This window comes from Crocuta crocuta, unplaced genomic scaffold, assembly GCF_008692635.1.
Source record: "Crocuta crocuta isolate KB4526 unplaced genomic scaffold, BGI_CrCroc_1.0 scaffold32, whole genome shotgun sequence".
Taxonomy (NCBI): domain Eukaryota; kingdom Metazoa; phylum Chordata; class Mammalia; order Carnivora; family Hyaenidae; genus Crocuta; species Crocuta crocuta.
This window is the reverse complement of record NW_027529424.1, coordinates 4,317,723-4,333,310: the sequence shown is the minus strand read 5'-3', so window position 1 is coordinate 4,333,310 and position 15,588 is coordinate 4,317,723. Positions and strand designations below refer to the sequence as shown.

Here is a 15,588-nt window from a genome sequence, read left to right as displayed (position 1 = left end):
ACACACTTGGGGAATCTGAGGTGCACACAGTTGGGCCAGTTTGCTCAAGGCGATAGAGGTGGTCAGGAGGTGGGGCAGAGCCAGCCGTCTGAGAGCAGGACCTGCTGTCTCAGTGACCAGCCTACACTGGCTCTAATGTGGCTCCTGTCGCCAGCAGAGACTGCCGTGCAATCACAGCCCTAGCAGCACGGGACAGGGTGAAGGAAGGGATGCCTGCGTCTGCATCAGGAGAAGCAGAAATGTGGGCATCGGGGCTGGGAACTGGCCCTCACTCAACAAAGTTGGCAAGGAAGCTGCCTGTCCATCACTGCTAGCCTGCTAAGCGCTTAGTTCTCAGTAAGGGGTGGGGGTGCAAGAGCCTTGCACGGTCAGCACCCAGGACCCCGTCAGGCCTAGAGCGGGACGATTGGCATGGTCCTCCGCTGAGAAGCCCCTGCCTCCTGCCTCTCAGCTGCCCACTGCAGCTCATCCCCATCAGAGACTACTGAGAATGAGCTGCTGAGTCTGGGCCTCTTTCCAGAAACAGATGAAGTAGGATCACTCTCCAGTCCCTGGCTTCTCCTTGCTCCAATACACAGCAGCCTTCCTGGAGGCAGGCGCTGTTTGGTTTTCCACTTAATACTTCATCCTGTGCCTAGGGTCTGGCTCAGTGTGATCTCTGTAACTGCTGAGTGGATGGACAGACAATGGTTAGATGCATAGATGGTTGGATAGATGAGTGAGTGGTTGGACTGGCAGATGGATGGATGCATAGACAGACAGACAGATGGGTAAATGGATGGGCGGCTAGGTGGGTGGGTGGTTGGACAGGCAGATAGATGGATGTATGGGCAGATAGATGGGTGGATCGATGAACAAATGAATGGATAGATGGATGACAGGAACATGGGTGGGTGGACAGACAGACAGAGGAGCAGGCAGACACACAGGTCCTCCTGCATGCCACTTCTCTCCATCTCCTCCTTCCCATCTTCCTCTTTCCCCAAATCCCTCAGATGCTGCCCATCACCCTGACCGCTCCTTCCCACTCTTGCTCTCTGCTTCCCTTGGCCCATATTTTCCTTTTCCTTGCAGTGTGACCACACAACACAGTTGCCCCCCCCCCCACTGTGGCTCCCCACAGCTGCGGTCCCCCTCCCTGGCCTGCCACATGGGGGCAGGGAAAGACCAGAAAGGATGGCAGATACTCTTGGGTGGCGATGTGTGGGAAGAAAGGTAGAGGGAACACTGTGGGGGACACACGAGGCCTCGGCCCTGGGTGAAGCCAAGCAGACAGCAAAGTAGAGAACCGGGTGTTGTCAGGTGGGCTCCAAGAATGCCGGCAGGTGAGATCAGGAACACACATAGTTCTGATAAATGTTTGTAGAATGGATTAATGAACAGTTGAGGGAAACAGTATGTAAAGCTGTTATAAATACTGAAGGACTAACAGCAGAGAAAATGAACACTTGGTTGGGTCCATAGATGGTACTCTTCTTACCTGCCGTTTATGAAAATTTCATTCTCTTTGATACCCAGTCCATTCATTCTGCGTGGATTCACCCATCACCTGCTGTGTGTACAGCTGTGAGTTTGTATGGCTGTGTAGGTAGACTGAAAATCAGACAAGATTATCCTCAAAGAGCTCAGTATCTAGTTCAGAAGGTAAGAGATATATATGCATAAGGTCAAGATAAGATGTGGTGAATGCCACAGGGTTACAAACCCTGGATGAGTGAGTTTGCAGATAATGCACAGAAGAGGTGTGTGTTGACAGCAGACTTTCAGTCTTCTTTGGAAGGAGGCCATCAGGTGTATCAGGATCAATGCCCCAGACTCGGGGAGTCCACCACCATTTGCCCCGAGGCCTCAGCCCAGGACCTGAGTCCCGACCACTTATTAATGAGCTAATAAGCTCCCTTCAGCTCTGGAATTCCCTGCATGCTGGCACTGTGGCCTGAACTTGGGGAGATCAGGGCAACGTCTTGGAGGACCCCCTGACCCAACGAGAAGATTGGCTGCTTATCATTAATGCCAGGTGTGCACTGCGGATTTTCATTGCGGTGCTAAACCATCCCCTTGTCAGTGCAGCTCTCGGTCAGGGACACAGTCCAATCACATGGTTTACGTCATTACAGCACTAAAGGGACCATCAGTCACAAGAGGGCCGAGGGGACAGATGGGTCAGAACAAATGTACCTCACTCCTCTCAACATCGCTCAGGCGTGAGGTGTGTTTGAGCTCCTGTCGGGAGCTGAGCGCCTTGCTGCATCCACGTGGGTCTGCACTGAGGCCATGCAGCTCCCGGCTTCCCCCATTTGCTTCAAGAACCCCAGAAAATAAGACCAGTGCTTTCTCAAGTCGCAGATTCTCATAAATAGGACCCTGTCTGACACTTGATTAGAGGGAAGGTGGGAGAGCCGTTTCGAGTTGCACTGACAGAGAAAACAGTGTGGTTGCAAAGTCCACACTCTTGTAGAAGTTGACAGGATCCCGCCAGTACTTGAGTGCTGCCTCAAAACATCCACAGGACCCAAGTGGATTTTGAAAGACAGGTGTTTGGCTTTTACCCTCAGCCAAGAAGGCTGGGCATCTCCTGGAAGAGGACAGAGCATTGTTCTCAGCAAAACAAGGAGCCCTCTTGCAGCAGAGACGTCAGGAACTCCTTTCCAAGTAGAAGTAAGTTGTGATCAAGGCAGCCAGGATGGAGGAGCAGGATAAATGAGCCTAGCAGCCACACTTTGAGTGGTGCTTAGTCAGAAGGCTCCATACCCATGGCTGGGGAGTTACACAGATATGTTGCTAGAACATTGTCTCACCATTCCACCCACCACCACCTGATAAGGAATAAGGAAGCTGCAATCTGGCCAGTCTCTCTAAAGCAGATTAAATTTGCTCGGTAGGCATTTATTAAGTACCTGGATTTGAGACATGAGAAGAAGGTGAAATTAAGCTATTAACTCTAGTGTCTTTCTCTATAAAATTTCTCTGTACAGGGAGAGAACCATTGAGTCCTGCCTCTTGAAGACACATTAGTATGAAGTGGAGAAAGACTCAGAGACTCTTGGTCACTGAGAAATAAAAGTGGAGGAGGTCTCAGCCTTTGTGTTCTTGTAAAGTTTCACTTTTCTCTGCTGTTCGTTTCTTAATTTTCAGTAGCCAGAGATTCGTCCTAGTTAAACATGATCCTTCTTTAAAATATAGATGCCTCTAAATCACAAATACAAGCACTTTACAAATAAAAATGTGACCACATTGACATTTTTACTCATCCATTATTTTTTATTTATGAGATGTTATTTAAGTCCCTACTAGGGTCCCATTTTAGAGTTCACATTTAAAATAAGTCTGGAGAGAGGACATCAGTGGTGATCACCACCATGAGAGTCCCTGACTACTGTCAGGTATTTACACTGTGTCGAGCGATTTGCATTCCTCCTCTCTTTGAATCTGCACACTGCCCTTGAAGATAAGGTGCAGTTAGCAGTGCTGCTCACTAAGCAAGAAAAGTAGAGGCTGAGAAACTGGCCCAGGGTCACAGGGCTGGTACGGCTGCAAAGCCAGGAAGCCATAGCAGTTCAGGTTCAGAGCAGGAGATCAGTACTGCTTCCTCTGGAATTCCTCCTCCTCCATGCAGCTGGTGGGCTTACCGGGACGCCTTCCTCTAGCTCCGGGGCCCCGGTCTCACGGGTTCTGCGCTGCTGCCCCGTCATGGTAGCAGAGCCTGCTGTGGCCTGGTCTTTGCTCGTGCTCTCTGCAGCCCTGGGACAGGGCGGTTGGGATGCGTCCTGGATGACGACAGGCAGCACTGCCCACAGTGGGCAGCTCCGCTGGCAGGTGCAGTGACACAGGGGTCATCAGGGCAGCTGCACAGAGCGTGTCATCCCAGGGCCCACTGCCCGGGGCCTCTGCTCCCGTCGTCCGCCCTCAGGCTTGGAGCCGGGCCGAGCGGGCCTCTGGCTAAAGCAGCGTTTCTCTCCCTCCACAGGCATGAATGCTCTGCAGCTACAGAACCTGGCGACGCTGGCGGCAGCCGCAGCCGCGGCCCAGACCTCAGCCACCACCACCAATGCANNNNGGCAGGGAGGGGGCGCCCTGGGCAGCGGGCAGGGGCTGGATCTCTGGAGAGGTTCTTAAAGACACTAGGTTCGAATGCACATATGTTTGATTTTCCGAGAAGACAAGGGACAGAGTTTGCTGAGAGCAGCCACCGGGCTGGCAGGTCTCCGGCCTTCACTGTGCGTGGCGACCGTGCCATCCGTCGCGCGGTGCTCAGGCCAGCACCTGGGGGGAGCGCCTCCCTTACTCCCTGGCTCCCTTGCATTCCTTCTGCTTGTTAGCAGTTTGAGGGTCCTCTGTTGAATCTCAAAATCCCTCACTATTCCAGGGTTCTATTTCACACCAGCTCCATCCTTCACGCTGGCTCTCAAAACCCACGGTCTTGAGGGGACCGTCCTTGCCGTCGCCTCCCGGTCGCGTCCCGGGCTATGTAATTTCAAGTCTTTCTGCTTGGAAATGTTGCCTTATTCAAAAGCAGATGCTGTTCTCCTTTTCATACGAGCCAGACATAACGCGGTTGCTTAGATACCAGCATTTGTGCCCCAAAAAATGTTTTGCTGGCTTTTCTTCCCCTCTGAATTTTCGAGATCTTGTTGGATGAGCTCCCCTCCCCACCCTCGGCTCTGCAGATCCCATACCCTCTGCCGCCTGTGCTCCAAAGAGGAGCTGCATGGTGACTGAGTTTGCATGTGTTCATCTGGGGCTCTCTTTCTGGAAAACACGAAATGAAAAGACGGTTTTCTTAAGGCTTTTGACAACAGGAAGCCACGTGCCTGCGCCCCGGCCAGAAGCCGTGGCCGGTGGTTTGTTGATGAAATGCTGGGTATCTAATCTGTCTCCCCCTGAGGAGGACCGTCCGCAGGGACACACCTCAGAGACACTTGCGGGGAGTGGGGGGGGGGTCATCCTCAGCACGCAGTGCTCTCCTGGCAACACGGAGGTGTGTGGACTTGGTTCTCTGGGATGCCTTCAAATGTGTCCTGTTACCATGTGGGGGCCTCGTTTGGTGCAGTAGATGGTATTTCCAAAAAATCAACTTGAGGCCATTTTTCCCCAGCAGACTAACTTACAAATCTACTCCAATATATGAACCTGTTATTTATATAAACCTTTTTAATGGCCCTAGTTAAGCAATAGACGTTTTGAGAGAAATTCCCCTAAACAAATGATTAGTGATTTTTCTTAAAAGCTAATTAAAAATTTAACCTCACTAATTTACCCGTTTTATAAATCAGATTGAAAAGCAGTTTCTTAGGGGGCACCTGGGTGGCTCAGTCAGTTAAGCAACCAACTTCAGCTCAGGTCATGATCTCATGGTCCATGGGGTCGAGCCCCACGTCGGGCTGTGTGCTGACGGCTCAGAGCCTAGAGCCTGTTTCAGATTCTGTCTCTCTCTCTGCCCCTCCCCCCTCTCAAAAGTAAACATTAAAAATAAATTTTAAGTGTCTTCTTAAATAAGAATTTATCTCCCCACGAGGACAATGAAATGATTATGTTAAAACAGCATAATGTATACACACAATTTTATTGTCTTTTTAGTCAGAAGCTTGAATTTTTAACTAATTTATCTGGAGAGAAAAAAATTAAGTCATTTACCATCTGAATGCTCTTTTATTTGCTTGTATAAAAAGTAAAGAGGATTGTCTGTGTGTTTTTTTTTTTAAATATTAGCTTTATTTAGCAAAAGTATATTATCTGTATTCTTTCCAAACTTGGCCTTCATCTTCTGTTTGTTTTATCAAGAGTGACCAGCAGAAACTGACCAAATCATTGGTAATAAAGTAGAGAAAAAAAAAAAACTTTTCATTAAATGGCCAGGAGCCACATAGCCCACGGCTTGGATCAGCCTTTCAAGACTTCAGCTTTGGTACATTCAGTATTGTAGTGATGTTAAAATTGTCCTCCATTCCACAGACAGACAGACCGTTATCATAAGTGGACTTTTTGGTTAAGGGTACGTGCCCTATTGTTTGCTCCTGAGGGTTCATTTGACTTTATTAAACTATGTTTTCCCATCGTGACATTTGGGCTGGAATGTGCCTTGGCTCCAGGGAATCAGAATTAATATTTGAACATTTCATTCTTCTTTAAAAGAAGACTTGTCAGTTTACGGAGTCAAGTGCAAACAGGATGTAAGTTGGTCGGTGTAGACACCAGAGTTGATAGTAACAGCTATCCGAGTGGCTGTCCGGTGTCAGGCGCTGGCCCGGCACGCAGCACAGATGCACCTCTGCCCTTGAGTCTCCCGCTTGGTCAGGGGATCTGACAGCAAGCACGTCCACGCACCCAAAATGTGCCAGGCAGTGCTGTGGGGACACACCAGACAGAGTATGGCGGAGAGTGAAGGGGGCTGGAGGGAGGCCGTGGGGATATCTAGGGCAAGGGCATTCAGGTGCGGACAGAGCAAGTGTGAAGGTAGGAGGGCCAGGTCACCTGCAGGGGTGGAGCGGAGGGGGATGTCCCCGGATCCACATCCTTTCCATCCAGTAGGGCCAGAAGCGCAAATATTGTAACTTGTTCCAGGGGCGGGGGTCGGGTTAGGGACTCAGCTGAGGAAGATGGCCTGTGTATTTAAGACATTTTAAACACATTTGACCATTTTCAGGTTTTACCTGAGCTCTTAGTGAAAAGGAAAATGTGTCCTGGGATCTCTTTTACTTCTTCTCCCCAAAGCAGAATGTCCTTACCTTTGCTCTCGAAGAAACATTCTGCCCTTCGAATAATTCTGCTGAGGTGCTGCTGAACGTGGTTTTTCTCCTGTCTACTGAGCAATGCTTTGCATAATAGCTGAAAGTATTTCATTAGAATCCTGAAGTGTAGCAGCAGAAACGATTTAAATCTACATTTCAATTATTTTTCTTAAGCGTAACTAAAAAAAAAAAAAATCTGGCATTTAAGTGGAAGTAAATTATTTGTCTAATTTCCATCAGGGCTTTTTTCAAAGTCACAGAAAATGTGGTTGGTAGAATTCACGACCCTCCACTTCATCAGAGCAATTTCCTGTGAAATAAAAGGGGGGTGCACAGTGGTTCCCAAGGCCAATGCCATTATTTGTCTTTTACTTAATGAAGAACAGGACTTATATCATTGTACCTCTAGCAAGACCAGTCCAACTGTGAGATGCACTGATGCCCCATCACTCGGCACCCACAGGGGCCCTGATTTTACCGTTTTTAAAGATGTCCCCTATACTTCAGACCAGTCCATCTCGAAAGGAGAGGGACAATTCAATCCCCCAAACTATTAATTTTTTTAATAATTGTAAATTTATCATTTCAATTTTGCATACCCAGGCATAGTCTCCCTACAGCATTATTATAAATGATTTTACACAGTCTATGCTTTAAAACATGAAAGATTAAGCTTTAATTTTTGTTAAAAAAAAATCCCCGTAGGCAATAAATAGATTCCTTTGTCTCGTGGCCTTGAAATAAAAATTAAAATAGTTTAAATTGCCCATGGTTAGAATAAGTGTTTCATGCAATTATCAGATGGTAGTGAATAAAATTAGAAATTAAATCATGAAAGAATAAAAACCAGGTAAATGCATATTATGCCTTTCATGGGTTTCTCACGGGGTCTTTTGAAGCCTAATTTAATCGTGTTTCTTGTCTTTTATTTTGATATGATAATTTTGCCTTTGTTTACTCCATTCTCCTATTTCGTTAATTAAATCCTGGGTCATTTCTCCTCCAAATTTTGAACCTGTTTTTGAGGAATGTGTCTCTGTGTTGGTATAAAGAAGACATTGTCTACAGGGTGTGCAGCAAGGTCTTAAAGAGAGATGACAATATTTGTCTTCTCCCAACTCGTGGATTTGTTAGTTTTGGCTGGCAGTTTTGAGAGCTCGGGAGAGAGCATTATTATTAACCACATAGGCACATGTCTTTGTCATTTTCTGTCTAAAACATAATACTGCATTCGTGTACCACATTACTCCACTGACCTTCGTCTGTTTTCTTTTTTTTTTTAAGAGGTTTTAAAATTCTCCAAATGCTCCTGTAAGTGCACTCAATCAAGTGCACACTTCACGATAATAGATAATTTCCCTTGATAGGATAAGGCATTTTAAAATGCTAGGGAGGCTTTTTTTCCCGTTCCCACATTTGGCTTTTCAAATAGTTGTCCCTTTAAATTCTAGGCAATATTTTATCCCCCGCATCTTCCAGAGGTCACCCGCCTCCTTGAAGGCTGTGACAGACACAAAGTCCCCAGGAAATGGTGGCTCCTTGTGGACTCTTTGAGGTTCGTGGGGCCTGGAGGTCTTTCCACGTGAGCCTCCCTTCCTGGGTCATCACATGAGAAGGACCCGTGAGTGGTGACCTTCAGCGTCACACCCCCGTCACCGGGGCAGCGGTGGAGAAGAGCGGAGTGGGAAACGAGGAGTTCTCCTCAAGGTCACTCCAGAAGCCGTCAGTGTGAGGAGAGGCATCTGTCCCCGTGTGTGTCCCTGCGGGAACCGCGTCAGGTGAGGAGGGGCCATTTGCAGGCTGCTTTAGCCCACAGGTCTGATTTGGGCCCCACACCTCCGCCCTCCAAGCTGTCACGTGCAGGGGACAGGAACACAGGTGGAGTTAAGGAAATGGGCCAGGAGAGGCCGTCTCCCCCACGCTGCCGCCCTGACCCCGCGACCCCGGGAAGTCTGCCCCCGGGAAGTCTGCCCGTACGCGTCGTCCACGGGTCCGAGCCCCCCAGCCTCCCCTCCTCCCCTCCTCCCAGTCCTCTCTCCTTGGCCCAGTTGTATCAGCCTCTGGGTTCATCGTGCGTCTCATCAGGCAGGTCTGGTACCTTCTCTGGAGCATGTGCCGGCCCCTCCACCCCAGTGGTGCTTCCCTGCACGCAGCCCTGACCCCCTCCCTTGGTACCGTCAGAACGGCCTCCGGCTTCACTCTTGCCCCCCGTCCACCTGGCTCGCTGTGGGCGACACAGAACAGCTCCGTCAGACACCTTCCCCGTGGTGCAGGGCTGGTCTAGAGTGAGGCGGACGGCTCGGCACTCGCGGTGCTCCCTGCTCCAACTCCACGGTCCCTGCCAGCCCGCCGCCCCCCCACCGCCCCCTCCAGCTGGGTGGGGCGACCCCATCTTCCCCAGACCCGCATCGGCCTCTGTGCCTGAAGTGCTTTCCCTGGTTTCCTCCTGCGAAACTCTTTGGTGTCACCAACCTATCGCAGTGCCGGTGCTTAGGAAGATTAATGCATAGGTATAAATTTGGTGTTCTTATTGCACATCATAAGAATACAGTTTATACGGCATAAATTAAGCTCCAGTAAGAAAACATTTTATAGTAATTGATAAAAATTGCTTTGAATACTCTAATACTTCTAAGAGCCATCGCAGTTGCCCTCTCCACCATAAAGCCTCCTAGAAAGAATTAAGAGCTCCCACATGACGTTTTTAGCATAAATAGTTAATTTATTCCTAAACCTGGTCAAAGGCAGCCTCCTTTATAATAAGGGCGTTTTTACTTAACACCATACTCAACCTTGACCCGCGTCTCTGACCTTCCTATTTTTCTCCACTCCTCTTGTTTCACTGCTTATTACCACAGAAAAGTCTCAAAACCGTCACTTTTCCCCATCATTAGCTACACTTTTAAGTGTTTTAGTCAAGAAGGCTGTTAAAATTAGCTGTTTGTTTGTGGGGTTGAATCAAACAGCTTTCCACCCTATTGCTACAGAAAGAGAACTGCCAATCCCATTCTTTGCTCATTTCCTGCAAGCTTCAGCATTTTATCTTTTGAGAAGGTTTCTGTGTGTTGACTGGTTGACATTACAGGGCTCACTCTATTTTCATTGATGTTAATGGAGTTGAACATGATGTAAAAGCCCCATAAATAAAATGTTACCATAGTGACTGTAATTTCTGGATATATTTTTTCATTCACTCAACAGGTATTTCCTGAGCATCTCCTATGTACCTGGGACTGTTCTGGGATTTGAAACACATCAGTGGACAAAGTGGGCCAAACTCCATGCCCTTATATAGTTGATATTTCTAGCATTGGCTCTTTAAAAAATGCATTTTACTAAATTTCTATTATCAAATGATTTGGTGAGCCTGGAAATATAAACTATAACTTCTACACCCTTTAAAATAACCATTTCAGAACCAATTTTTTAGTTTATGTTACGTTAAAATTGTATGGAGACCAAAGTAGGGAAGGGAGAGAAACCTTCCTCCTCTTCTATAAGCCTTGCCATCTTTCTGCACATTGAAGGCAACAAAACTCTGAGAATAGTGTGCATCCATGTAGTAAATTTGGCAAATGGTAAAAGTCAAAAAAAGAAGACTACATGCACTTCCAGTGGCTTCTCAACAGAAGCGTTTGCTGAAGGGCTGCCGGGTGGCTCCGTCGGTTAAGCATCCGGCTCTTGGTTTCAGCTCAGGTCATGATCTCACGGTTGTGGGATCGTTGGGCTCCTCGCTGAGCGTGGAGCCTGCTTCACATTCTCTCTCCCTCCTGCTGCCCCCTCCCTGACTCACGCATGTGCTCTCCCAATAAGTTAGAAAAAGAGAGAAGCATTTCATGAAAACCTGATTATTTCCAAAGTTCTTAGGCATTCAGAACATATTTTGGGGGTACGGGGAGCAGTTGGCCATGGTCTGTTTTTCTGGTAAGTGGTTCCTTATTTGCTTGGCACTGATCGTCCTACTTCTAGGGTTTACAGCAAACACGTAAATCCCTCCCAACCAGAGGAGTCTCACTGGCACGTGCTGTGCGTTTCGATGCAGAATTAACCTGAAGTTTGACTTGCCATCAGGAAGACGCCACGCAGTCAGAACCACAGCTCACTCCCTAAGTCCTCTGGGTGTCCTGAGCCGCCAGGGGGCTCTGCGCTCCTGGCCTCGGCACAACCCTGCGCAGGTGAGGTGCTCCGGACCTGGAGCAGAGCCCTGGTCCCTCAGCACTCCCGAGCTCCTCTAAAGCTGCAAAGCTGCCAGGCTGAGGGGGCAGAGCTATTTATGGATCGCCTCTCTTCTCCGCGGCACCTGCACACAGGTCTATGCGGCCGGTTCTCCCTGTGCCCCAGGCACGGTTTGTCCTGCTGTCCCGTAGGCTGTCACTCACCAGTCTTTGCTTCGTTCTTGCCTTGCTTTGGGTACACTTCTTAATATGATTAGATACTGGCTGTCCTTCTTTGCATGTTTGCTTTTAGTGGCTCTGGAGTCAGAGCTGTGCCAAGCATTAGCAATCGTTGTAAATAGTGCTCTGTACGGTCTACGTTGCATCAGACCCACATCGGATCCCGCTGTGATGCGTTTACCAGCTCACAGGTGTGTTTTCTGTACATCACAGCCACTCCGTGCTCTTCTTTCCCCACGAAATCAAGGATGTTGCTGTCTGAGCCATGTTACCACTGCTAGCACCAGGGAAAGCCTGTATTAATCTCATAATGATATTTTATAGTCAGTGGGGAAAGCAACTTTGCTAAGAAGAGTTGCTAATCACAGCTTCCAGAGGTTTATGATCGAAGGTCCGTGTTTTAAGACCTGAAAGCCAGAAAGTAGGAGCACTGAGTTCACGTGTGGTTTGATTCCACGAACCGCTGTAACCCAGATGCAGTGGCCACATTAAAAACACAAGCAGAGTGCACCAACCTGGTCAACCTAGTTGAGGGGCGGAAAATCAGAGAGATTCTGTCGTGAGGAAATGGGGGAAATTTTGAATAGGACAGCTGACATGTGACCCCAAATTTCAAGACTAGGTAGGGTTTTGAGACATAGAAATGGAATGGAAGATTTAACAAATCTGTCAGATATGAGAAAAATAAAAGTCAAACAGAAGTTCATCTCCTTGCTTACAAGCATGAGATGTATGGAAGATAATGACCAGAGAGGGTCCTGAGCGGTGTGGGTAAGGAGCCAGAACTCTGGCGTGCAGGCAGTGAAGAGCGTCTAAGGACCTGGAGCACAAGAAAGTCCACCATGGGACTTGAGCACTGACTGGATGTGAAGACAGAGCAGTTGAAGGCGACAGAAGCACGTTTAATCTGGGGGACTAGTGGCCCAGCATTCTCATTGGTAAAGAGAGGGGTGGCAGGAGAAGGGAAAGTTAGTAGTAGACGACTGGATTTTGTGCTGCACATGTGAACAGGCCTTTTGTGTCAATATATCCACCGCGCACGCGGTTGGACATCTGACCACAGAGTTTGTCATGGAGCTCAAAGAGTGGGCTGAAAATCGGCTGCAGCAGTGAGGTGGACCGATGTAAGCTTGGGGATGGATGGTACTTTTATGTTAGAATCACCAAACGGAGCGGGGGAGGAGACGGGGTGCAGCCCTCTGGCTGATGACTGTATTTGTGGGGCAGACAGGAGGAACCACGTGGTGGTAGCCTGGTGTCAGGGAACCATGCAGAGGAGTTTCGAGCAGGAAGGTGACAGGAGAGAACAGAAAAGGGGCATTCGAATTTAGCAATTAGGCAGCTGCCCTTCCCCCCCCCCCCCACCTCCCCTCATGGCCTGGTCACTGGTGGAGTAGATGACACAGTTCTAGAGGCAATGAGAGAGGAGGAATGTGGGACTGGAGGTGAGAATTCTATCTGTATGAATGACGTCATGAAATTTAGTGATTTAAAAAGAAATTCTAAAAAAGTGGCAGAGTCAAGAGAGAGATGAAGATGGGGAAAACTTAAAAGTATTTCTAAGTGAAAAAGAAGGAGCCAGAAGGAAAGAGAGCAGGAAGAGGCCAATGAGAGGTGAAATTGATGGACAGAGTGGGAAGGCGGAACCAAACCCTCCTTTATGCCTGTCTGGGGCACTGGAGCAGTGCGTGAGGGCCTGTGACGAGCTGGGAGGAGGGCCCTGCCACCGAGCGCCTGGACAGCGCGCCCGGCCCTACCCTGCCCATCCCTCTTGCAGCATTGTGTGGGCGGGGCCGTGTGCATGACGGGGCATAAACCCGTAATAAATGCTGCGAACTGGGACGGTGTAGCCTTGAGGGAGGGAGCACCTTCTTCACCTCCGAGATAAGAGCACAGAGGCCAGGATCGGGGAGGATGCAAGGAATTTAAGACACAGAGGTATTTACATCACGTGTAGGCTAGATTTAAATAATCTAGTGCTAGAAACAGAAAAGTTCATACACAGGGCAGAGGTTTAAAAAAGATGTAATTTGAAGAATGTACTAGAGGAGGTTACAGTTTCATTTTCTTTCTGTGGTATGTGGACATTTTGACCAAGAGTTGGAAGACTCTTCCATTGAAAAGAACCAGTCATTTCATCTTTATCTAGTTTTCTCAGTTGGGAAATGGAGTTGTTCCAAATATTGAGGTTAATATGTACATAGAAAGCACACTGTTGCTTTTATTTAAAGACAGCATTAAAGAATCTTATTGGAAAGATGATTTCATTATTTTGGAATGACATTAAATCCCCCTGTTGACAACAGGAAACTAGGTTAAAACTAGAATAAGATCAGTGATCTTTTTCTTTGAACCTTTTGCCTTCGGAAATGAGTATCTCCCCACCCTTCCTAAAAATGCCAGAATATAAACGCAGGAAGTAGACCCACTCCTCCTTTCTTTCTGCTTTGGGGCTTAGCTGAACCAGGTGGCAGTGAATTTCCCAAGGCACTTGAGTGTGATTCAAGGCTACAGAACCAACACACCCTCCTCACCAAAGACAAAATGGCACTACTGGATTCGAGAGCACCAGCAGACCATGATGGAACAGGACTGGTGGCCACCATGGAGAGTCACACGCTGAGGCCCTCGGAGAGCTGCAGGTTATTATGGAGCCTTTGCTCGCGGTGGGCCATTCACAGGGGCAGCCGCCCCTCCAAGGTGCACACTCAGACTGTCTAAACAGCTCTTCCAGCCTAGAACCCTGCTGGCTGAGCACTTGACCCTTGCCAACCGTGGCACCTGATCCAAAGGAAAACACTAGAAATGAGCGTTTTGTCCCTCTGGGCAAACTTCCCCCTTTCCAGGACATCCTAAAACCAGATTCGGCCAGGTTTTCAGTGACCTGCCAGCGACACGCAGCTGTTTACCATGGAGGTAACCTCTCTCCGGGGGCAGAGACTAGTCACCATCAGGTTTTACAGTTACAGGGAGTCTTCAGGTCACTCTGCCCGGGGGCCTTGTGCACGATCCACACGGATGCCCGCAGGGAAATGACTGGCCAAGGAAACAAGGCGATGAGCAGCAGATGTGACAGCAGTCCTGCCACACCGCGAGACCTCCAAAAGCAGGAACTCCGGACCAACTGGAACTGTGTTTCTGGGTTTTTCCATGGTACATGTTCTCACCCTTGTGAGGAAATCAGCATTTCTTTTTCTAATCTGTGTTGATGACCATCTGGAAAAACAAACATCTGGAGCCATCTGAGGGGATGCACATATTTGTACTTTGGTAAATCGTTAGCAGATTATCATTGGCGGAGAAAACAGGTTGTTTCCTCTCTGCTCTATTCTTGTTAGATCAGTATATACTGAGTTTACATGAACAGACTTTTTCAAAGTGACCCCAAATGACACCTTCAGTCTTCAGTGTCTTTCTGCGTGGGACTGGCCGGGAGGTGCCCAGGTTTGCTCACAACTAATGAAGTCGATTTCTTTCTTAGAAATGTTAACTAATGAGGGGCGCCTGCATGACTCTGTCACTTAAATGCATCTAGCTCTTGATTTCGGCTCAGGACATGATCTCACAGTTCGTGGGACCGAGCCCCACATCAGGCTCTGCACTGACCATGTGGAGCCTGCTTGAGATTCTCTCCCTCTCTACCTGCCCCTCCCCATGCTGGCACACACGCTTTCTGTGTCTCTCTCTCAAAATAAACTTAAGAAATGTCAACTAGTGAGCACTCCAGGAAGCATGTGGAAAAATAGGAGTTAAAATGAAGGAAACCGTTTCTCCTTCTGTCTCTGCACCACTTTCTCACTCACCTTCCAGTGTCCACTTCCCTAGAATAATGCTTCAAGAGTCAGTCAGGGTCCAGATACGGGGCTTCTTGCTTCACCCACCCTCTAGACGGAGAGCTCCTCCCGTGCACCTTCTGAAGAACCAGGGTGGCCTGTCTGGCCTGGTGTTGCCCGAAGCCACATCGTCGACTGTCCCTGTGAAGTGAAGCGATGTTCTGGGAGAAGATGATGGAATGGATGTTTAGGGGACGGAGGGTATGCCCATTACAGACCGTCAAGTAGTGACATCAGACCACCTCAGACCCTTTTAACACCGTTTTCTGATACAAACAGCCTCCTCCTACCTGGTCATTCCCCACCCCCCAAAATCTTGTAGGGATAAATTAAGATAAGAGACGTGGTTCCTGTGGAATAATTGGGCCCCCTGGGAGGAGCGCCACTCTGTATTTCGCTAATGCCCTGGGGTTGTGATTAGCTAACAATGAAAGTGCTTGTGTCATTGCCTAATTATTCTGCTTCCTCATCGTCTTCCTTGCACCGGCCCAAGACCATGGCCCGAGACCATGCCCAAGCTCGTTTGAGGCTGGGCAGTGTCCTCAGTAGTTAGGTCAGTGTAGACGGTTTGCTGTTTCCTAAGCCACAAAGCTACAGTGCTTTCACCATCCGATGGTTCCGTGCAGGTGTTTA

The 15,588-nt window shown here is 48.5% G+C and overlaps 1 protein-coding gene across 1 annotated transcript in view; it reads left to right on the top strand.

The window, feature by feature from the left end:
- Positions 1–15,588, top strand: part of CELF2 (CUGBP Elav-like family member 2) — a 320,350-nt gene that overhangs the window by 269,179 nt on the left and 35,583 nt on the right. Inside the window, 1 exon segment of the mRNA XM_077758524.1 lies at positions 10,840–10,847. Within this exon segment, the coding sequence (XP_077614650.1) occupies positions 10,840–10,847 (8 nt within the window).